This window comes from Pezoporus wallicus, unplaced genomic scaffold, assembly GCF_028554395.1.
Source record: "Pezoporus wallicus isolate ANWC-B61680 ecotype Strahan unplaced genomic scaffold, APGP_CSIRO_Pwel_v1 scaffold_6446, whole genome shotgun sequence".
Taxonomy (NCBI): domain Eukaryota; kingdom Metazoa; phylum Chordata; class Aves; order Psittaciformes; family Psittacidae; genus Pezoporus; species Pezoporus wallicus.
In genome coordinates, this window is record NW_026636264.1 from 1,660,782 (window position 1) to 1,685,838 (window position 25,057).

The window sequence follows — 25,057 nt, forward strand, 5'->3', positions numbered from 1 at the left end:
ATTTGAATCTCAGTAATAAGCAAATCAGCGTATATGCTGACAAATTAAAACAGAAAGCTATTTGCAAATTAACCTTTTACACAGAACTTATACAAATACCACATTTTTCAAATCTTGTGTTATTGCAAGAACAAAATTGCATAGACCATTTGCTGGCACTTTTCGAATTCCCCAACTAATGCTTTGTCTTAGCATTATTCCCTCAATTTAATTTCACCCACTAATGCAGTGTTACATGTAGTGAGAGAAAAAAAACACAGAGCTCAAAAATATTAACAGTGACATAATCGTCTGACTGAGTAATAATTCAGCAAGGAAACATATTCCTTTATTTTATGTTCTCTGTAAGGCTGTTTTAAAAGTGTTACTGATAGAACATGTAATTTGATTCAAGTCATTCTTTTGAAGCTGAAATGTCATTTGTGCTCTTCTTCCCTTTTCACCCTGTAGTCCAGAATTGTAGATACAGATTTGTTTCCTAACTGAAGTACTTTGTTTTTAAAACTCTTAAAATTCTGGTTTCGGTAATGCTCTTCAGCAGTAATATAAAAATCAAACTAGCAAGGTTTTTTTTCTGGCACCTCACTGGCAGACACGGCTGTATTCATGGCAAGTGGAGCCCACACCGGCCACTGACAAATAGAGCTTTCCATCTGGACAAACACAGATTTCGTAGAGCCCCTGAGAAATACTGGATCCACCCCTTGTACCCTCAGGCAATTTGGGCAGTCGCACAGTTTCAGCATCCAGCAAAAGCTAAATGGGAGAAAGCAGGACAAACGGACTTGTTAGAGATAATACATATGACACACAACAACGTGACTGTCTAAGCAGTGATTGAAGAATAGTCTTCTACCCAGACTTGTTACATACAAAGCTCTCTGAGACCTAGGCTCTCAGAAAACACTGGAACACAGGAGAGGGATAAGCTGGTGCCTATCCTATTCCTTTGCAGTGACCTTCATGAAGTTCAGCAAGGCCAAGTGCAAGATCCTGCACCTGCGCTGGGGCAATCCCAAACATGGATACAAGCAGGGTGATGAGTAGATTGAGAAAAGCCCTGGGGAGAACCTGGGGATACTGGTGGATGAAAAGTTGGATATGACCCAGCAATGTGCACTTCCAGAGTAGAAAGCCAGTCACATCCTGGGCTGCACCTAAAGGTGTGTGGCGAGCAGGTCGAGGGAGATGATTCTCCCCCTCTACTGCACTCTCGCTGAGACCCCATCTGCAGCACTGTGTTCCTATCTGGAACAGTGTTTCTTTATCAGAAAGACACAGACCTGCTTGAACAGGTCTAGAGGAGGCCACAAAGATGCTCCAAAGACTGGAGCACCTCTCCTATGAAGACAGGTTGAGACACTTGGTTTTCTTCAGCCTGGGTAAGAGAAGGCCCCTTGGAGATCTTAGAGCAGGGGCCTACAGGAAAGATGGGGAGACTTCTTATCAGGGAGTGAAGTGATAGGGTGTGTGCTAACAGTTGTAAATTGATGAGGGGTAGATTTAGATTAGATATTAAGAAGAAATTCTTCCCTGTGAGGGTGGTGAGGCACTGGAACAGGCTGCCCTGACAATTTGTGGATGCCCCATCCCTGAAAGTGTTCAAGGCCAGGCTGGATCTGACCTTCAACCCTGACCAGGTTGAGCAACCTGGCTGAGTGGAAGGTGTCCCTACCCATGGCAGGGTGGGTGGAGCTAGATGACGTTTAAATGTCCCTTCTAATCCAAACTATTCTATGGTAAGGTATGGAACCCCTGCCCATACACTGAATAGCAGCACGTAGGTGCTGCTGCTGCTGCTGGACTCAGGTCTGTCCTGGCTTGAGTGCTGACACTTTGCATCTGTGCCAGCTTGTTAGGGATGGACAAACAGGTTGGTCTGGAGTTCCTCTGTGGAAGAACTGGCACTGTACACCCTCACGGATGTCCTAGATAGTTTGCTGCACGAGGCGTGCTGTTGCTGATGGAGCAGTTCTTCATGACATCTCCTTAATTTAGCAGCTCTGGGGCTGAGTGTCTGCTCTGGGTCAAGGACCCTATTTGGGTGCCTGGGGACCACTGTGCTAGTGGGGAGCTGAGTGCTACTGCAGCTTTATTAGCATTTCTCTAAGCTAATACAACATTATGTCAATTGGTGTTATTATTTAATCTGACCCATAAATAAAAGTCTTTTTATTGGCACCATTAAGTTTACTATCCTGTCTCCTAAAATCTAAGGAACGAAAATAACTTGAAAAAAGACTTGAAGTTGTTAGTTATAGTCAGACAGCAACATCAACCATAGTTACAGAAACAGAAAGGTTTGTACTCACCACACCATCGCTGCTGTGAAGTTTGATATCCATCTGGGAAAGAGCTTCAATATTCCCAGCTTGCGCTTTGATATTAATTCCTCGTGGTGCATCCATGCTCAAAGATCGAGTTGGTGATTCCAGCCTGAAAGCAGGAGCAGGAAATCTGACAGTAGCACATTCTCATATGTTCCTTTATTTTTGAAAAATAAGTAAACTTTGAACAAGCCCTTGAGGAATCTCGCCTGAAGGCATAGGAAAGATGCAGCTTCTTTTTTCTTCAGGCAGACTTGCAAAAGGAGGAAACTATTTAAAAACACCAAAGTATCCCTAACAAAAAATACAGATGAATTCATAATACAAATGGAAGGTATTATTTCCGTATAATGGTAATTTATTCTTTAAAACTGAAACCCATTTTTACATTTTTCAGTTTGAATTTATTTTAATTTTTGACATAATGTTATTGAAATGAATACAATTAGTGCTGTTCGGAAATTTTGTAATCAATGAGAGTTTTGACACTGCTGTCAGTCAGAGCAAGATCTTGGTTTGTGTGTTCTTTAACTAGATGGCATCTGAAACCTAAAAAAAAGTAACTTCCTTTGAGATAAAAAACATGAAATACGGAAAGCTGGAAACCCTACAGTGCCACAAGATGGCAGGAAGGTACTGCAGGAGCTGAGTAGTCTCCTCGTCAGGTCAGCTGTGCAGGATTGATGATTTCTGTTTTCCAAAGAGATAAGGCTTTGTTTCTTCAGAATTTTGGTATCGTTTCCACAGTAAGTAGCACGGGTACAAGTAATAATTAAAAAACCATGAGATGAAAAGAAAAAGCCCAAGCTCAGCAACAAGCTAGTGATGATATTTCTTCTTTTGACCATCACCTAGAACTGCTTCCTCAGGAGACATGGGGAACACTGCAAGACTAGAGTTGATACCGACTGTGTTTTGTTCCTGATGACAACATCCTGAATTTTATACTATCAGCCAGTACTAAACAGGTGAATATTAAGGCTAGAGAAAATTAACCAGTTTACTTTGCATCCATGTTACCTTCTTTATTCTGTACGCTCCCTGGACACACAGACAGCGATGTGGGCTTTGTCCACAATGCAGAACTCAGACATCTGTCCCTGCTCCAGGTCTGCATGTGCGCACCCACTGTGTCTTCTGGAAATGTAGGGGTGGTCATGTATATGTGCATGCACATGTATGTGCACGCACTCCCAGCAGATACTGTGTTGGGTCCATGCGTGCTCAACAGCTGCCAGGCTGGAGAAGTGGAGGACTGTGCCCCATCAGGTCCTTTACTAGGTGTGCATCAGGTACTGAGTGTAGACACTGACTGCCAATCAATCACATGCTAAAGGAGTGAAATGCTTTTACACACAATCCTGCTGTAGCTCTCAGGGGTTTCATTCACTCAGACTGCTTCAGTTCTTCCCTTTTTAGCAGTTATTTCATTAAAACTAGAATTTAAAAGTCAGTTGTGCTTGTGAAAAACTTCAGTTCTATCTTAGAATTCTGAGGAAGCTAAATACAGCTGCTATCTTAAAACCTAAACCCATGATATCTAAGCACAGTCTCTGAAACTTCATGTTTTATCCCCAAATCTGAAAAATAACTCAGGCAATACTGGCTTATCACTGCTGACCAGAGGCAGCAGAAAGATTCTATCTTTGATCTTCAAAGGTTCCTTCTAACCCAAACCCTTCAATGATTCTATGATTTGCCTCTCCCCAGCATCTCCTGGGTTAGTCACTTTCAATTAGTTTAAACTTTGGATTGATAACTTAAATTCTTAGCAATGGATGACTGCATCATGGCTCCATATACAGCCATACTGTATCCATAAAATAGTTTGATGCCTTATCCCATGACTTGGAGATGGCACAAAGTTCAGTAATGTTCATGCTGAGTACAAGGGCACAAGTATGAGTCTGCTCTGCATCAGACATCTGATATAGTGTTAGTAATATTTATTAAGCAGTGTTTGTGATTTAAGAACTTTTCTATGACTTTTTTCTCCATATTTACACTTTTATGAAATTGAAAATCAGTTTTTCCTTGAGTGATTTACACAGGAGGTCTGCTTCATGGAAGTATTTTTTGACGCACATTTGTAATCATTGTATAACGAAAAATCAAAGTCTGTATTGTCAATATTTAAAATTTAATATATTTTATAAGTTTGTGTCAAGGTCGTTGACTGTTGTCATAGTTTGTTTTAGCAAAAGAGCTATAAACAGTGAAATAGCGCTTTTTTTTTTCCCCAAAGTATTTCACCTATGTAAGTAATCAGTATGTAGGTACAAATTTTTATTTTTAAGCTCTAGTAAATATTACAGGAAGGCAGACTGGGACAGATTTTTGAAGAACATATCAGACCTGGAGTTTGAAAAGCTATCAAATACTGGAGAAATATTTCTTACTTTCTACCAAAATTAATGCTGGCAAGAAGCCTACAGACTTCAGAAGCACTTACAGATTTATGATATGACCTACATACAATTTAAATTACATGTCAGAATTAGGTTTGCTGTATTAATCACAATCCTATATTTCTGCTGTTTATACATGTCCTATTTCTAGATTAACTAAGGGTGGATTTACTTAATTGAGTAAGGCATTGGAGCTTCCTGGAGATGGAAATTACAGTGAAATTTAAGCAGTGATTTTAACGCTTTCTGGAAGTACAATGTGTGAGATTTTAGCAAAGGCAACATACAGTAACACTAACAATGTGTTTCTTCATAATGCATTCAAAGCTTCAGCGTCTCAAGCACAGATGTACTAAAAGGGAAACAGGCATCTAGCGCAGAAATGAGGTGATCGAGTTGAACCTTGACTTTGAATGTCCCTTCTCAGTTCCCAATGGATCCTGAAGACGCGTGACTTCCTCAGCCCCTTAGATCCTGACCTTAAAGTGGCCTAAAATTCTTGAGTGGTCCTGCCCCTGAGGCACTTCCAGTCTGTCACTGGTGGGCAGGTTTGTACTTCTCCTGTATGCTTAAAGGTCTAGAGACCACAGAACTACCCTAGCAGAAGAACCGCATGAAGGAGATACTTATATGAGCTCAGAGTGTCTTGGAAAGATATGAATATATAGCACTGCAATGATTAACACTGGTGGTGTTTTAAATAGACATTTATAAAGCAAAATGGGCTTTTCTTAAAATCAGTGATCAGTGGATCTACTTTAAACAGATGATGGGAGGAATGATTTGGTCAATCAATCAGAAAATACATGACTGTGTGCACAAAATGGCTGATAAGAATGTTTCCAAATCTATTCCCTAAGTAATAAAAGGAGAAGGGGAGTACGCTGGGCTGAGCAAAATATTGATGTGCAACCCTCAAAAATCTTGGCAAAAGAATTTGTTTTGCTTGCAAATGCTGAAGGGTGCTTGGAGACTGAGAGGACAGAAATTGATTGTCTTAGAGGTTTTGGTCATTATATAGTGTTTGTTTGAATTTGGGCAGTAGAATGATGAAGGAATATATTGCTACCACTTTTTTTTTTAATTACAGGCATATAAATTATATTTAACAAAATGATCTTTATCATCTAGAGGAATTAATCTATGTAATGTGCTGTCCTAAATGAGACATCTGTCACAGCCTGTATCTCATTTGGGAAGATGGATTCTGTACTTATGAATAGCTTCTAGGTACTGTGGCAGCTGCCAGGGGTCAATTAGCAAGTGGTGTGGTGCAAGAGGAATTGATTGGGATGGCACAACATTTGATGCCAAAGACCTGACACCCCTGTTATGTCTGTCCAGAAGAGTGTACTAGCTGATGCCTGACCCTGAAGACTGCATGCCCAGAAAGGTTGGAGCACATTAAGTGTTCCCCAGGAGAGCACAGCTTTCAGATTAATTTCATCCAAATGTCATCCTGCTTATGTGTCCCAAACAGTTCCCCAGTGAGAACCAAGATGTGGGGAGCTCAGGCAGTTGGGAGGTTTCTCCCAAAAGCATGTTCTTAATTTGAATTAAGACACTCATGTAGACATATCCACGGAACGTGAAGCAATGCAAACTATACCTAGACCCACTTGCAGAATAGGTATTTTGCCTTGCTCTCCTTCACCTCAATTCCTGCAGCCACCTGGAGCTTTGTTGGGAAAGCACAGGAGAACTGCACAGTGTCATTTAATGAAAGGCAGGGAAGGGTGGGGGAATATCAAGTCCCTGATGATATTTCATACCTCTGTCATCTGCCTGATATTGGTCCTCCAGTAGTCCATTGCAACTAAAGCAACCGGTTGCAAGGAGAGTAATATTTTTATCACTGTCTTCTTATTTGTTTGTAAGAGAGTTCCAGAAGTTGCCTATACTGTCTTGGCTGGCTACTGAGGAAATCTGGTGCTGAGGTATGCAGAATAATTTATGAAGGACTGTGTGAAAGTCTTTTGAGGGAATCTGGACAGCATCCAGGCTCTGCATCTGAAACCATCCCAACAACTTAAAGGCCTGGAGATTCCCACATTTTCCTATAATCATGGTGCTAACTTGTGGAGACAGCAGATCACCAGAAGTTGCTCAGCTGGGTCTTTAGGGAGATTGTGAGGGGAGTGACAGCCTGCTGCGGTTGTGGTAACGCAGCAGCCAATAGTGCCTGTGCATGCTGCAGGAACATTGATCTCTTCTTTCATCCTGTTCTGGCAGAAGATGGAAGGATACCTTGCTGATCTTGTAAGTACCACAATGCATTAGAAAGCTGTGTTTTAATGCTGCAGAAAAAGTACTACAGTTTTCTGGAGCCCAAGTTTCCTACCACATTGTGGGGTTACTTGACTACTAGAGCAGGACAGAGGAACCAGCTTGATCTTGTTCCTTCTGGCCACATTTTGTCCCTTCCATCTTATGAGTCAGCATCTCTCCTGAATTCAATGAGGACAGAATTACTTTGTCAGACTTGAGATGAAAATTTCCCACGTGTATGCATTCCTCCCAGCACCTACCAAAGGAAGACCAGCCTTACCGTAAGTGAACTGGACTGGCAGGTGGACACTGCGTCTAGAACTGTGGTGCACCCAATAACTGGTGTGCCCATACATATATACAGCAAACTTTTTTTCCTTGCTTTATGGTTAAAATAGCATAATCAATTTTACCATACAGAGAAGACTGTATGAAATGTGAACTGTCACTAAAGTATTAAAGGTATGGTAAAGAATTTATCAGTGTATTGTGGAGACAGTGTTCTCACGGGAGAATGGACATTTGGTACATGAACTCTGAATAATCCTGAAAGATACAGCAAGGCCATGAGAGGCCCAAGGAAGCTTAAGCAAGCAAGATAAGAAGAAGCTGGAATTCACTGAGTTAATGAGACCTGTGGACTGTTGGCAAGCTTTCGAGGTCAAGTTCTCACACCTGTGCTTAACCAATTATATGTTAGTCACTAAGGGTCTTCAAGACATGTATCCAATCATAATATGCCAAATCACTGTAAGTGCAGTAAGAAATAGTATATAAGGAGGTAAGGCTTTGTAATAAATTTGGCAATTGCATGATCACACTGATCGTCTCTGCGTTGTCCGTGACTCCCACGTCAACAAGTGTTGCCCAAACAGGGACCCTCCGATCAGTAACTCGACAAAGACGAGTTTGAAGGTCCAATGAAAAGGAGGGGGCAGAGAGCCGGCCGAAATTCAGCTCTGCCCTGGCGCTGGAAAGTCAGACGTCTGCAAAACTTTGGGAAACTCGCCCTGATCAGGTGAGCAGCCGGGGAGGAGATGGGGCACTTGCTATCCAAAGAGGAACAGGCGGTGGTGAAGCTCCTCCAACACATTCTCTCTAAGAGAGGACTGCAATCTGATAGTGCCGCCTTACAGAGGCTGTTAAAGTGGTCCCATGATCGCGAGGTTAGTAAAGGGACCAAAGGTGCACAGAAACACTCTATGTTTTGGAGACTGGTGTTCGAGACTTTGAAAGAGATGAAATTGGAAAGGGCGGTGGTAGCTTCTGTATTTGCCACCACAGCTCCAGAAGGGGCTGTCTCCCCTAACCCCCATCATAGTGCTGCGGCTATGACTTTTGCACCTCCTGTGGTACCTGGAACGGCACCAAAAAAAACAGCACCCTGAGCCAATGAAAGCAGGAGCCAGGTCTGCAGACAGCCACGTACTGAAAGAGACACCTGACAAGAAAGACATAGCTGCGACCAACGGAGACCCTGAGCTCGACCCAGGATCAGACTCCGAGTCCCCTGAATCCGAGCCAGATTTATATCCTCTGCTTCCAGACTCTGACTCGTCTCCTGTGTTGGTCTGCTCAGCTCATCAGCAACTACTCACTGGCCTTGGAGATGCTCAGCTGCAACAGTTGATGAAAAAGCTTGAAGCCCTCGAGACTTGGATTGAGACGTTTCCATTGGTGCCTCCACCTTATCCTCCGTAAAACCCCTTCCTTAAAGAAGGCAAACAGGGGGAGGGGGTGGGAGAGGTATCGGGGGGCACAAATCCTGCGCACTGTTGGTGCAGGTTAATCAAAGATGCGATTATTACGGGTGAATTTTCTGCAATGGGCCTCTCTGCATATCCTGTGTTTACTACACAGTAGGAGGGTAAAGAATGGGAAGCTTTTGATCTCAAAATAGTTAAGGAGGCCCAACAAGCGGTGACCACATATGGGTTAAAATCCTCTTATACTCAAGCTGTATATGTTATGATTTTTTTTGCGATTGACAGGAGACTTTAATGACTCCCCTGCTATAATACATGGGATTAGGTTCAGGTTATATGACTAAAACTCCGGGTATTCTGATCCAGTACAAGGATTTGGAAACTGGCATTTGGAAAGGTCCTGAGGAAGTAAAACTAAGTGGTCAAGGTGATATGTGAGTAATTACATTCCGGTCTGCGGTGGGTGCCAGCTCGGTGGGTGAAACCCTGGAAAGAGTCAGCACCGCCCAAGGAGAGCCAGGACACCCCCCCTTGTGAGTGATTGAATGAATTGAAATTTGAGCTCAGGACATCCGTTTTATGGATGTTTTCAGTCCTTCTTAAAGGGAAGGGAGCAACCTTTTTTATGTTAAAAAAAACAAACAAACAAACAAAAAAAACAAAAAAAAAAGTGTTATTGATAAGAGATAAGAGTTCGGTACCCATGTTCCAGGATGGACGTCAGAGCTGAGGAGTGAAGAAGAAAAAAAACAAACCAAAACCAAAACAAAACCAAACCTCTCAATCTATTCAGGTATTGAGGCAGTCTGTAGAGACACCACAGACAAAAGCCTAAAGAGCCCCCGCAACACAGTGGGTGCATGGTAGGAGCCTTGCTTAGTATGTTTAAGGTAACCTGGGGGTGAATCCAAGACTTGGAGGAACTGATCGGTTGAAACAAGAACTGCTAACTGAAAAAGCAAGAAGAGTAGTGCAACCACAAGCTTTATGGGCCGTCACCTAAGCAGCATCAGGGTGGAAGAAAAAAAAAAAAAAGGCAATGATGCAGCAAACTCCTCAACTGTTAACAACGTGCAGTTTAACCTGTCTGCTTCTCAAGAACTGATAACCTGGGGGAGAGGCTATGTTTGTGTCCTCCTGCCTACAGGTCCATGGCGACTGCCTGCAAAGTTTGTCAAGCCTTGCCATGAGCTGGACAGACGAATGGAAAAACCTGATGCCTCAGCTACAGGAGCTGACCGTGAATACCCCAAGCAGAATGAGATAGAGGAAGACAAAAATGAATGATTGCAAAACATCACTTGGGGGCAACTGAAAAGTAACAGCTTGAATATGTGTGCTCGTAAAGTAGCTATTATTAGAGGCTGTGATTTTGTGTATAAAACCACCTGTATTTACTAGCCAGTTGCTAATGAGGAACTACACCTTGTATTGTATAGATTTGTCACTTGTAAAAGAGATGTTAGAGTATGGAAATTTGCATACATTTCTACCTGCTAGAAAATGCTAAGGCAAAAGCTAGAAAGATTTTAATACAATGGTAGCGTTATAAAGCAGGTAATGGAACAAATTAAGAGGGTGGCAGAATTCCACTGGTAAGAAATTTCTTTGGCTAGTCCCTCGCTGCCATCAGCATCTTCAACATGCTGCTGCACCCTGTAATAGTTACTCTGCAAATGTAAATTTGTGAGTGCCTTGCTGTAGTAGCGACTTGTTACTGGATGAAGCAGGTGAAACTCTGCATTGACTGAGGCTGACAAAATGCCTGCTACCACAATCAAGGGCAAGACTGGGTTGGCTTCTGTGTTTGCCGCCAAGAAGAACCTTTAGCTCCGCTGTTGGCTGCAACCCAGCAGGCGTGGAGCGGTGGGGCACATGCCATGCCAGACCTTGATGTGAAGGATGGCCTCCCCTGTTATCAGAGAGCCATACAGCAGAAAAAAGGGGCAGGCCCAGCAGCCTGTAATTGGCATATGTTGGAGATATGATCTAGGCCAAATCCCCTGCTCAAGTAGAGTCATCCAAAACGTATATAAAACAAAAAAGGGGAGATGTGGAGGCAGTGATCTCACAGGAGAATGGGTATTTGGTACATGAACTCTGAATGATCCTGAAAGATACAGCAAGGCCATGAGAGGCCCAAGGAAGCTTAAGCAAGCAAGATAAGAAGAAGCTGGAATTCACTGAGTTAATGAGAACTGTGGACTGTTGGCAAGCTTTTGAGGTCAAGTTCTCACACCTGTGCTTAACCAATTATATGTTAGTCACTAAGGGTCTTCAAGACATGTATCCAACCATAATATGCCAAATCACTGAAAGTGCAGTAAGAAATAGTATATAAGGAGTTAAGGCTTTGTAATAAATTTGGCAATTGCATGATCACACTGATCGTCTCTGCGTTGTCCGTGACTCCCGCATCAACAGCGTATAGTGTCTTAATTATTAGAGTTAAATATGTTCTTGTATCAGTAAAGGAGAAATACCTATGAATTTTAGCCCTCACTCAGCCTTAATTAAAAAAGAAGGGCCCCTGCACATAAAAGAAAATGAAATATCAAATATACAGGACTTGATTTATTTTTCATTGTATCAGATTATTTCACAGGAGTATGTTAGTTTAGTTCAGTAATAAGATATTGGTCTGGTGTCACCTACATGGTGGGTATTTTTTCTTTTGTGAAGCTCTTTTAACCACTCAAGGAACACTAGGTGGGTCCAGGCATAACCTAAATGCTAGCTAGTTCATAAAGCCTTTTCATTAAAAGTCTTTCAGAAATCTTTCCAGTATTGATTTTTATGAGAGTTCACAAAATATACTAATCCATCACTTCCACTTCTCTAATATACTCAGTCTTCTTCCCATAGTGCTTTAGTATAATTAAAATAAATGGATCCATGCAAAAGTGCCAAATAAATACATATATATGTATAAAGGTTTAAGAAGTCAGCCATATGAGGGGGCAGAAGATGGTGAAAGACCCCACACCCCTTTCTTTCTGGCAGTTAGTTTCTGTAGGACTGAAGATGCTGCTTCACACTTGTTCCTAGGCGTTGACAGGTGTATGGGAAAGACAAAAGATTGCAGAATACAAAGTAAAAAGAGGGCAAATAGATAGAAAATGCAACCCATTGGTCAGACAGGACTTGCCACTGGTGAAGCCATACTGGCCGTCTTGAATCACTTCCCTGTCCTGCATGTGCCTTAACACAGGAACAGGACAACCTATTCTGTGATCTCCCCAGGCGCAGAGGCTGACAGGTCGGTAGTTCCCAGAGTCCTCTTCTCTACCTTTTTCAATAATAAGTGCAATGTTTCTCTTTTTCCAGTCAAAAGAGACTTCACCTGACTGCTATGACTTTTCAATTATCATGGAGTGGCTTGGCAACTACATCAGCCAATTCCTTCAAGACTCTGGGCTGCATCTCATCAGGTCTGACAAACTTATAAACGTGCAGGTTTCCCGAGAGAAACAAGACGAGTTAGAAGAGCAATGACTACAGGTCTTATTACAGTCTATAAGGATACAGAAGCACTTAGGTTGCTTAGGGTACAGGCTGTGAAAATGGGGCATAAGAGCATCAGATGCTGTTGGCAGATAACTGAAACATCTTTTCACATTGTTAAGGAAGAAACCCTCATAATGTCTGATGTGCAGAAAGGAGTCTTGACACGAACACCTGCCCTTGAGTTCAAGTCTGACTTTGAACAGGTGAAAGGGGAACAGAAATTGAATTAGGCAGTGATTGGAAGTTGTGGAGCAGAGGAAGAATAGAAAAGGTAGGAAATGAAGTTAAAAAAAAAAACCAAAACCCGCAAGGCAAAAGAGAGAAAAGAAAAATCTTTACAAAGAGCAACCTAAAAGGATTCTGTGGGCTTAACTGGCCTTGGTTCTCTGTAGGTGTCTGCTTTCAGCCCTGCTTTTTGAATGCATGTTAACCTTCACAAGGCGATAGGAGTATATTGGCTTTTTGATTAGTCTGAAAGTTTAATTCTCTGGCAATGAGGCTAGACATTGTAAGAAAGCAAACCATAGACAAAGCATGCATTAGTTACACAGAAAAAAGGTTCTCAGCAGTTATTTATGGTCCAGTTGTCCTGGGTTCAGCAGTAGCAGAATTTCAAACCATTTTCTCTCTTTATGAGGAAGCTGGATTCCTGTTGACATGAGCTGAGCAAAACTAAGCTCGAGTTGTAGACGTAGATAGTGAGCAGCAGGTACACTAATGCCAGCTCTCAATTTCCACTCATAGTCACTTATCTCCCAGCAGCTTGCTGTTTTGAGGTCAGGGAAGTGGGGACGGTGATCAGGATGTGGCAAGAAGAACATGATTACCCAAAGCTGTGGATCTTGGTGTTCTGCCTTGTGGCTTTTAGTTGCTTGCCAGCATGTCCAAAGGCAAAGAAGGACAAAACAACAGGATTGAGGTCTCAGTCTCAATATATGCCTTATTTCTGGTTTGTTTTGTAAAATCATTTTCTTTGGAATGGCTCCTAAATTACATCTTCTTACAAACAGGAAAGATGAGTTTCACACCCTGTTCCAACAACCACGTATATCTTAAGGACATGGAATTATTATTATTCAACAATAAACTCTGATAGCTCTTACAGAATGTCAAAAAATACGAAACACTAATGACTCATTAAATCTCCCCTGATCAGTTTTTGCACAGTAATAGAAACACAGCAGTTAGTTAAGCCTTGGCACAAAATTCTGATTTGACATAACTACTGTAAATTTTTGCTGTTAACTGATTTTCTTTCAAAAATGCACCATTTTGCATCACACATACTGAATTTCTTCCCTTAAAGGTTCAATAATCACTTCCTAGGATGATCCTGGCTCCCATATTCCTTCCATTCTCTTCGATAAAGTCTGAGCTTTACTGAGTTAAACTAAATGAACTATAATGAAAAAAATTGACTGAAAACCAGCATCCGTTTTCCCCTGTCAAGCCTATTAGTTGGTCAATGGTTATACTATATCACCCCAATTAGTGTAGCTTAGTTCAAAGAAACCATTTTCCAAGGGCTATTGCTCTTGGGATTTGTTTGCGTAAGGATGCATACTCTGTTTTATCTACAGATACTGTAGTATCTACTGTGTAGATACTGTTTTATCTACAGGTCCCTTCTACTGAATCCCAAGTTAGTCTATTGTTTACGTCACAGTAAAATGTAATATGAAAACTAGTATGTTTCTAATGCATCAAAAGTATATAATTATTTAAAATGAAAAGGGAACATTTTTTTTGCAGTTTCTTTGATGTGCATCTGGCTACTTTGCTGCAGACAGATTTACAGGAAAACGCATAGCAGCACAAGATACAAGAACTGTACTTTCAACTTAAGTATGCCAAGGCTAACACCTCTCCATGATAAAGATTTTGTGCTAGTAATAAAGAAGATGGTCACCACCACCTTGTGAAAATACAGAAAAGTTGTCTGATAATATCAGGAGAAAATAAACAGGGTACAATTGAATTCAGAGCAACATACTGTGAGAATGTCTGTTTAGAGGCAAGTGTACATACGAACTGCGTGAAAGAAAAATTACTTGGCTGAATGAAACAGCTGCACATAAAGCACCTTATTTTTCTAGTAATTCTGAGGCTTTTTAAAAAAGTCTTCAATGGCACTGTCTTGCAATTTAGAGACTATAAAATCATGGAGCAATTTGTTATAATTTGGTTTTAAAAGTCACTTTTTTCTTGACTCTCTTCTGCTTATTGCTTAAATGCATTAATGAAAATGTCATTTTGGAAGGTCTATCATTTTGTCTCCAACCACATCTGAAAGCCTCAAAATGTGCTGGGCTTTGCTGGTAGTTTGTAACATCCCTGATCCATAAAAAATAGACAAACACACACTGTAATGCATGAAACATACCAAATACTTCAGTAATGGTAGAGCTATTCTACTAATTACACAAGGATGTAGTAGGTTCTGCTTTTTCTGGTAGCCTTCTTCCTTGGGACAATGATGTTCTTGACATTTACATACATAAAAATACTGTCAGTCCTGATGTATAAAGCACTAGCAGCTGTTACAAGAGGGCTACTAATAGCAGTACAGGACTTTGTATGGCATGTATAATACTGTTGAAGTATTCTTTCTTTTAAAAAATAATTCATTATGGAAAATTAGATTAAATCAAGTATCAACACAGTTTAAAATGCTAATAATGTAGGGTTACTGAGCTTATAAAATAAACTCTCAAATCTGTAATGAATTCTGTATGATCAAGAAAATCTCTATTAAAAAGTTGCTGTTGCCTTTATAGCTACATTTTCTGCAGCACACAAAGTTTATCAGATTCTCCTCCGAGATGTCTGTGTTCCTAAGGCATAGGAGCACCTCATTACTTGATCACTTCAGGGCTGAGTTCTCGATTCTGGAGGGGACAAAAAAGGACCACTGAACCACTTTCCTATTTCCCTTTCTGCCAACTCTCAGGAAGCAGCTGTCATATATGACAGATCTGGGCTTATGGTGCTTGGCTGAACGAAGTGGAACTACAGTGAAATTATAAAATCCCATTGCTATCAATGGAGTCAATATTTAATGAAAAGCCACTTGGTGGTGGAATGGAAAAACCAAGAAGACAGATCACAAATACTCACTAGGCTCAACTAAGAGCAGCTCCCCTATTGGGAATGCATTTTCTAAAGCTGAAAGATGGCCTTACAGAATCTTGAGTCACTGCAGTAATGGATTCTTAGACTGTGAGTTTTAGGCTAGCCAATCATTGGATAGAAATAAAATAATAATCAGAGTCTATGGATAAATTCATTTGTCTACAGATCAAATTTATCCATGTTTAATCCTATATTTATTTTATCCATGAACTTATTAAAATCTTACAATTCTTAACAGCTTGGATGTGGAGTCAAGTCTGTTACTTGCTCTACTAAAGAATCAGGGTTCCTAAATTTTAAGTACTGCAATATCAGAGGTAAATAACCCAAGAAAACAAACTAGATTGTGTTCCTCTAATGATGATGACAATCAATATAAGATTTGCATCCTCTCTTGTGCTTCAGGCTGTGGGCAATTTGATGACTCAAGATTTGAAGAAATGAGAGATTGTGCTGTTTTCCGCATACAAAGTTGCAGATTTGCAAGCTTTAAGAACGAAGTAAATTACAGAAAGACATTGGAGATCAACGGTCCAGAACAGTACAGAAAATCAGGAAAACCCTCAGAACAAGAATTGCTGGAGTCAATGGAACAACTGTAGAAGATAAATATAAATGTAAATACAAGCATGGTATGCAGATGCACAGTTAATGAGATTAGTATAAAAAAAACCCCTGAATTTGATGTAAAAAAGATATACAGAAGGTTTTGAAGAAAGCAGAGGTCCAGAAATTGATAGCAATGAAAACATTAAGACTGTATTTTGAAATTCTCAAAGTCTTTAGTGAGTATAAGACAGTTACGTTTATTTACAACTTAGAAAGAAAAGACACTTCTTTTAGGTAAATATGATGGTGCTATGACTTTTGTGAAAAGACAAAGTTCTAGCATGGCCAGGGCCTCCAAGCTAATTATTAGCTTGCAAGGACTCGTTACCTTGTGCCTGATATCAAATAAGAGCCCGGAACTGGCGGCATTTGCTAATCCTAGTTACAAGGTTATATAAACTATGATTAACATTTTTGATGAATTTATGGAATATAGGGTTATAAGTGGAAGAGCTTTACTCCGGGATTTGATTTCCCAGCACAGTGCATGGACTTATTTCTTATGATGAGTTTTTATTTCTTCAGAGAAACGAAACATGGCATAAGTGCATGATTCCCTTAAAAAAATGTAGTTGCCTATAGCGAGGAATATAGGTGATCCCCTGTGCACCCTTCAAAATGAACAAAGAGAAATAGGCATTGCTAGGGCATAATTAGTCTTACGTAGTTTCAGTGTCTTTGTCAGGATAAAAATGTAATACGCCCTAATGGGGCTTGTTGCCTTCCACCAAGAGGTGATGAGATTTGAGGTACATAGCTACACTAGATGTTGAGATGAGTTGAATCAATTCCATGCGAACTATCTGCCTGAGCAGCTGTAAACCCCTGGGGCCATGCTCCACATGCATCAGTCTCTGAAAATGAATCTGTGTGGGTGGCTTGTAGGAGGATCCCTTCACACTTCAGTGAATGAATGAATGAATGAATGAATGAATGAATGAATGAATGAATGAATGAGTGCTTCTGCTTGAAGAGAGGGGAATTCTAAATCTGGATGAGCATCTGAGATGACCCTCTAGGTCTGGACTCTGATGTATGAGTTCAGCCTGAATATGTAAGAGCAAAATGGTAACCACAAGTTTGTGCTGAATTATCAGCTAAATCACATGCACAAACAGTGAATAAATCATTTAGGATCAGCCAAAGTGTTAGGCAGATACAGATGAGGGGATTTTTATCTTTAAACCCTACTCCATATGTACAGAAAGAGTGGCTGATTTTTAAAGAAGACTTTTTTTTTTTTAGCTTATTTTGTTTTATGTTAAAAATGATAAAGGACAAAGGGCAGATCCCTGAGGCACTCCATTCCTTTTGGGTGGCAGTCTTAAATGCTGGGATTAAATGCTCTTGAAGATGTCAGCTAGTATGTTCTTCAGCATATATTCCTTTAATTTAAAAAATTCTCATAATTTCTTTATATTTCTTGAGAAAATCTGTGTTCCAAATTTGTTCTGTATTTATGTTCTAAATCTGAGTGGGAACAGATGACAGTAAAACTCAGTTAAGAGATTCTGGATTCAAAGGAATTGTTCAGCATATGCGCAGCAGGCACCAACACGGCTAACGGTTTATGGGTGATCTCTGTGCACAAGCACAATTACAAAGCCAGACTTGAAAAACAGATGTTTCCAGTTCTCAAGGTTTTGGTTAACAGAACTTAGTTCATGTAAGCAATATGAAAGAAATATTCAAAGTACTAAGACAGATGCACTTATACGTTCTCTTAGAAAGAGAATAAACCAGTGCCCAGTTTTAACAGCATTTTCAGAAGACTATAAAAGTTAATTTAAAGCATCTATAACCTATTTAAAAAACCACAGATGATATGATTATTATGGTGTAGTTATATATTTACTAGTTCTCCATCCATCTTAAATATTGAGGTATTTTTGCCTGTTTGTCCACTGTCACTCAATGCAGAGCTCCTGAAGGAAGGAAGACTAAAGATCAGAACTGTTGTATGATTAAAATAGAAGCTTCTCTCAAGACTGACAGTTGTGATAAAGAGTGGTAAGCAGAGCTAATTCAAAAGAGGTCTCTGTGATGACCTCAATTTTAGGATTTTATGATGTGCTGACTCTCCAGGTAATTAAAAATGGCCAAGGCCCCACTGAATGTGATTGAATCTGGCATATCACAGATGTTCCAAGCATGGCTATCTTTTTCAAATGACTTTAATGGTACTAAATAATTACTTCTTGTATTATAAAATTTTACTCTCATAACACTATTTGCATCACTGTTGTAAAAAATCAGGTTAGTATTTTAATTATGTGTATTTTCATAAAATTATCTTCCTTGTTTAAATTTGCCATGACTTTTTTATGTATCTCAACCAATTTTTTCTTTAATATGCAGAAGCATAGAAAAAAATCAAGTAACTGGCATTGATCAGTACATGCTGCTCACAGTTTCCACTTGTTCTGCATTAAAAGAAACACTCAAGTGAAGAGGGCTTGGCTGACAATTGGGTTACACCCTTCCCCTCTTGTGATTCATTAGTACAGTGTCTGAATGTGCCACACTCTCATCAGATTCCTCAAAACTGAAGTATCACAACTGCACACACAGGCAGAGGGGAAAGAGTGAAGAGTGGCAACAGTGCATATGTACAATATATCTTGGAAGAATTACTGTTATCAGGAAATGCTTCCCTTTCTTCTTCTGGTGTTTACCACATGCACATCCTCATGGTAGGTGACTCCTGTTTCCTGTCTGATATAGGTGCAGAGAGGTATGAGGTGAAAGATAATGTAAGGGATACTCTACCCAGCTCAATGTTAAGTCTTAGACCAGTGACAGCACAATTATAGACTTACAAATATTGCTAGAGGGGTCATCTGTAAGGTGTCTTCATGGTAGCTTGCTCTCTGGTGGAGTATGCTGTAATCACTGATGACAAGTTCCCTTGGCAACCTCACTGAGCAGACTGACATTGTCAAATACCCAGTTTAACAGTGTTGGTGTAGAAAATCATTAAAACTTTGGTCTCTGCACTGCAGATATATGACTGTCCCACACAAGACTGTCCCATACAAGCAGCAGAAATGACTCCTATTGATCTTAATGTGTTAAGTGACATCTCTGAAAACCTGAGGCTTTAGAAAGAGCATCAGCTGCTACCTGACTGTCTTAAACTGAAAGCCCGTTCTGACAGCAAGCAGAAACCTGCATGTATTCTCAGGGAGACCTTACCTTGCGAAAAGGCCACTAACGTCAGTGCATGGATTTCCTCTCCTCCTGATGTACCTGTCTATCACTAACAGGTTTCAAAGGCCAGCAGTGTTTTGAAACAAGAAACGTGTTGTAGGAATTCAGGAGAGCAGCTCTGACTGCCAACACATCCATGTGGAAACAGATTGTTGTGAAATGTCCCTCCTACCTCAGGAGTGAAACCTCTGTGAGAGCAGGACAGACTTCAGATTCAGAATTACAGAAGGCAGGATGATGTAATCTGTAGAGGTTTCCCATGGTCATATGATACATATGTAAAATGATATATATGCCCCACAGGTAAAGCGCTACGGTTTGTAAACTAAATTGCACTGAACAAGATTTTGCAACTATATAGGTGCACACAAAGAGACAGTAATGCAACACAGAGAAAGCATATTGTGCTTGGAAAATGCTTTTCACTTTAGGATTAATATTTTCAAGTAAACTCACTGCTTAAAAGAAGGCTGTAAGTGAAGTAGTACCCAAGCCCTTGCCAATAAGACAGTTTGAGATACCCAGTCAGAAATGCTTCTGAAAATGTAATAAATATGATATCCTGCATCATCTGATCATTATAAATGATGGCTTTTTACAGATTTGAGTCCATCAGATGAATGGAAAGAAATTTTTAAGCTTGCAAAGAAATATTTGATGGTATTCTTAGTTAACCTGAATGAAATAAAGTATATGAATGAAAATTTATATGTAGCATATTAATGCCAGGGCTCAAAAAATTACATTGCAGTAGAAATATCTCACCAGTCAGGGAGCAGAGATGCTTTACAAATACCGAATCATAACCGTCGACTTACTTCTCCATTGCATAATTCATTCTCCTCTGACTGACTGGGCTTTTGATTTGCATAATGAGTACAAATAAAAATCACTGTACTCCAATTAGTCAGATGGTATTTTTAGGCAATTAGCATGTAAGCATCAGTATTACAACTATGATTAAGCAATGATTTAGCAAATGTTTTTTACCCTGGCTGCTTCTATACATCTCTTACTGGATTTCCTTCATAATTACTACTCATGTAACCATATGCCCCCCCCAACTTCAGTTTCCAGCCTTTCTCTCTGTCTTATTACACAGTTTAACCCTAGCAAATACGTCAAGTGCAAAAGGAAATCATATCATCAGTGGGTAGTGGAAAGGATAAAAGCAAGCCTTCATAAAGAATCGCAGTAAAGTAGAAGCCATAAGAAAATGGAGTTATTTGATGCCACATAACAGAAGTAAAAATTAAAGGGGACATATTTATTCTGAATATACAGATAGGAAGGTCTACCAGCAATCCATCAGTACAGTAATTTACCTTAACCAAATACTTAAAAGATACATAATTATGCCCTCAAATTATCAATATTCTATAACATGTAGTTCACAAGCTAGGAAATATATATTTTTATGTTTTTAAGCACTGGACATAGGCATTTTATTAAAATATGAAGCAATGCTTCTAAAATTATATATTTCAAGTTTCAGTGAATGCCAATATTATACGTTTGTTTAAAAACCATCTTGTTTTATGGGAATTACTGAAGTCTTTTCAGAATACACCCACATTTGGATAGCACTTTATATATATATTTATAATGATACTCTAACAAAAGTTGATTTCTGGAAGAGTGACAGCATTCCTGCTATACTGCTATTCAAATCCAAGAAGGGTGCAAAGCTGTGGGTCACTTTTGAACTTGGATGTAAACCCTCAGTTGAAGAATTGGCAAAATACCACAAACTGACTGTACCAAGAGTTAATTCTCACAGGATTTGTGCTCAGAAGAAACAGTTTCTGGCTGTCAGACATCCATATGCAGCAAATATGACAGCAAAGCTAGTACGCATCTGTGAGCATTATATTAATTATGCATAGTATACAGTTAGTTAATAAATGGAAAGGTGTCACTTTTGTAAGCACATTTCCCTAAGTTTGGGAAACGTGTGAATGCTCAGCTCAGAAACATTGCTTGAGATTTAAAGAATTTCGCTCATTCATTGTTTTGCCTTAGCCACGTAGATCACAAGAAGTGAACAATATCAAAATGACAAAACTTTCAAGGATATAAAATATAGAAGGAATAACATAAAATGCCAAATAGTATTCTAAAGTGCTATAAATTATTAGAAAACTATGTTGGCATCAGATTGGAAAAATGTCTAAACTGAGACACTAGTTTTCACATCAAGATTCTTATTTGATAACTGGGGATATAAAAGGGTATGTGTGCTGGCATGAAGCTCTCAAGAATACAAGAGGCTACTTCCAGTAACTAACATGGAACCTGTGGAGAAGCTGGCTTTTAGGAAATTTCTATAAACTTCCCTCTCTACATCTGCTAGTTCCATTAGTTACTGTTACAGTTTTCCCACCTACATTTTGGGTTACAAGATATGTATCTGAATATGAGCTTCCATAATTCTATTTAAATTCCTTCATTTGGAAAGCAAGGTACCCATTTTCCATTAAAATGTTGTTGCGATTCAGTTAGAGGTGGCAGCTAAATTCTATAGAAGCCCCTGGAGACCTGATAAAAAATAATCAATACTATAATATGCATAAACCTATGTTACATATATCACAATCCTACTGATATTGCTATTCAGCCAGGAATTATGAAGCATCAGTTCAGTTCCCTTGTCATCTTGAGGGAAATTAAACCTGTATCCATTACCTTCATTTACCAGACTATGAAACAGTTCGGCAGGCGTAAAGAGCTGGATTGTGGCAATCCCTGTGTTGAATGCAAGCCTTTGTACAACCAAATAATCCAGGAAGAAATAGAACAAATAAAGAGGAGACAAGCTAGAGGCCAGGACATTCATCTGGTTCTGCTTCCAGGATTACTTTTGTAACTGAAAACCCTGGGCATCCTTTGGCTCTTGGATGGGTGCCCTAAACAAGAGTAACTTGTGCTTCCTCTTGCTTGCTCTCCTGTAGTCCCATGACCATACGGAAGATCTGATTCAGCTACAGGAGAGGAGATGTGACCCAGTAAACAGGTGCTTGTTGAGGTTCAACAATAAAAATTGCTAGATCGTGGATATGAGCCACAACAACCCCATGCACCACTACAGGCTTGGTGAAGAGTGGCTGAAAAGTTGTTTGGTGGAAAAGGACCTGGGGATGCTGATTGATGGCCTAACTCTGTACCTGGAAGATGTGTAGGCACTCGACTATGTGAGGCAACTGAATTGCTGGGAAAAGTAGGAGTCCAGACATATTTCTGTTCTTATTAATGATAATTGGCTAATTCTAATGAGGTAACTCCTCAGTGCTGTTTTTCTGCATAGGCTATTTCCCAGATACATCAAAATCTTCCTGTTGACTATAAGCATGCCATTGGGATGTCTGTCAGAATTTTATTATGTGCGAGACCCTGTGTATAGGTCTCTGCTGGTACTACAGTCGTATATTTTGTAAATGAAACTAGGTATCTTATTTAGATATAAGAAATCCAAGAAAGGAATTAAAAAGTAGGCAATGTTATTTTAAACGTAGGAAAGCTTCATTTTTGAAATTTCTGTTTTAGTTGTTGTAATTCTTCCTACCATTTGGAAGTAAGTGCAAGCACATCTCTTTATGGGTGAGTCATGAATTCAGTCTATTAGACTGAAAAGGCCTCTATATGTTTCCTTCAAATTACGGAATGAAAAGACAGTTACTGACCGCAGTGTAATTGCATTTCTCTGTCTCCATTACTTAGCTATAAAAAGATATGTTCTAACACACTTATCTCTTTGTTCCCAGAAAAGCAGTCTATCTTGAAATTCGGCATTTGGACAGGAAAGCCAGCAGAATGTTTAATTCAGAAGGCCATTTATGTCAGCTTTGTTTCCAGTCCTGCCCTAAATCTGAATGACAGAGAGTGAATATGGCCTCTGTTCATGTGACACTAGCTGAAAAGTTATGAGCATTAACAGCTTTCCAATCAGCTCCTTGAAACACGCAACTACAGTTGAAGTGGATGGGTTTTCTTGAAGCAGTATTCCCTATATTTAATGCTGCATACCATGGCACTTCATATCATATTTATCTAGCATATCATATTCACATGGTACAGCATAACCACTGAAGGAAAAATAGAGGAAAAATAGAAGAAGATTAATGGACAGTGAAAGTGTGACAATAAGGCTTGAGGTGAGCAAATAGGTTATATTACCTATAACTTGGTACTCACAACCCTAATGTGGAAAAGGAGCATATTCAAGTTTAAAATAGAAAAGTAATACTTAAAATGGCATTTTAAATTTTCATTCTGAAGCTTTTCAGTAGGTAGTTTCTTGTATTTAACAATGTGGAATGAAACAGAATATTTATAAAGCATTAAGAAATAACCATTCATTGGTAAACTTATTTGAACTCTTTCACAACAAAATGCATGAATTTTGTTTACAAGATTACCCTTGAAAGTAACCTTTTTCCAGCATGAGTTTTATAAACTGCTCTTTTCTGCCTACATCTTAACTTAGCATCTGCACTGCAGACAAATGCATTTGCTTCTTGATGCTCCCCAGAAGCCCTCCATAGAATCACTGCCATCTCTGCTTTCAGACTCGATGCTGATTATGACAGGGAAAAATAAATAAATATATAGAATAAAAGGAACAAGGTGCTTTGAACTGGGTAAGGGCCTGCCAGGACATGAGTGAGTGGTGTATACATTGCACAGCTTCATGTCCTAATAGTCATCATTTTTCTTAGGGTTAAGCTAACTTGCCCTCTAGCACAGGTGTTTAGCAGCTCTTAGGATTTACGTCAAATACTAAGGTCAGTTGCAAGTGTCAGTGTTGATGTGGCCATGTAGGTGTTTCTTTGACGTTATAATTCTTAGCAAACTTCTGTAAATTCTGGAAGAATCTGAACTTCCCACTATTTTAAGTTAACTGAAGACAGAACTGAATGAGATTTTAAAAACTACACTCGAGCTCTGCTAACACATAGCAACATTTTAGCTCAACACATGTGTTTATAATTGTGGTAAAAATCACAAGGGAGAGAAGCCACTCATCCATGCAGGAGAACTTTACAGGTTATTTGAATTAATCTCAATGAATTTGAATTGCCTTCAAATTATGTCCTATTTCAAAACTGGTGAAAAATTTATAATAATAATAGTTGTATATAGTCTGAAACAGTGTAATTGCTTTTTAATGAAGTGCAGATAAGAACTTAAAATTCACTACAATATAATGAATGTAAGATAAAACTATTAGCTTTAAGTCTGTTAAAAAATTAATTGATGATGCATATGAAGTGAAGAAATAACCACAGAAAAGAGTTGATATGTATCCAATGAAAATTTGCAGACATTCTTGTCTTTGTAATTACAAAATCCAACATCCTACCTCATAAAAACTGAGATAATGACAGATGACAAATCTACAACATAATGAATCCAATCCCTACAAAATCAGGCAACGTTCACTACAATGCATAATCCTACATATTGATCAAAGTTTGTCACATCCGAATTCTACCACAGTAGAAGACACACACTTTTGAAAGTGGACATCAACATGTAAAAACTAATGTCTTGAGCTCATTTGATCTTCGAATGCACACATATCTTACTGTAAGTAAATCTTCAATATCAAGGAAAAAATTAACAGAAGTATCTTAATGGTCTCCCTCTCATTTGCCATTCTCAATTTGAAAATTCAGTCACCAAGATACAGACAGTTTTTGAAAACTTTAATCATCTTCCATGACTCTCTAGTAGTTATCCCTATTGGAGAAAAAAAAAACCCTAAGAAGAGAAATTATGACAGAAAGTAGCAAACTACCAAGGAATGAAGTATACTTCTTAAAGAGATCCTCTTTCATTTCAAACCTTTCTTTGAACTGGCTTTTAAAAACAAACATAACATGATCACGAA

The 25,057-nt window shown here is 39.3% G+C and overlaps 1 protein-coding gene across 5 annotated transcripts in view; it reads right to left on the bottom strand.

Annotated features, from left to right (window-relative positions):
* SGCG (sarcoglycan gamma) overlaps positions 1-25,057 on the bottom strand; it is an 84,382-nt gene continuing 59,325 nt past the window's right edge. For 4 of the 5 annotated variants that reach the window (XM_057399633.1, XM_057399632.1, XM_057399635.1 and 1 more), the window contains 2 exons: positions 2,313-2,457; positions 1-756 (listed from right to left, as the gene is read on the bottom strand). In XM_057399633.1, coding sequence (XP_057255616.1) covers positions 583-756; positions 2,313-2,457 — 319 coding nt within the window. In that variant the 3' untranslated portion in view covers positions 1-582. The remainder of the gene's footprint in view (positions 757-2,312; positions 2,458-25,057) is intronic. The other variant, XM_057399636.1, reaches the window with a different exon arrangement.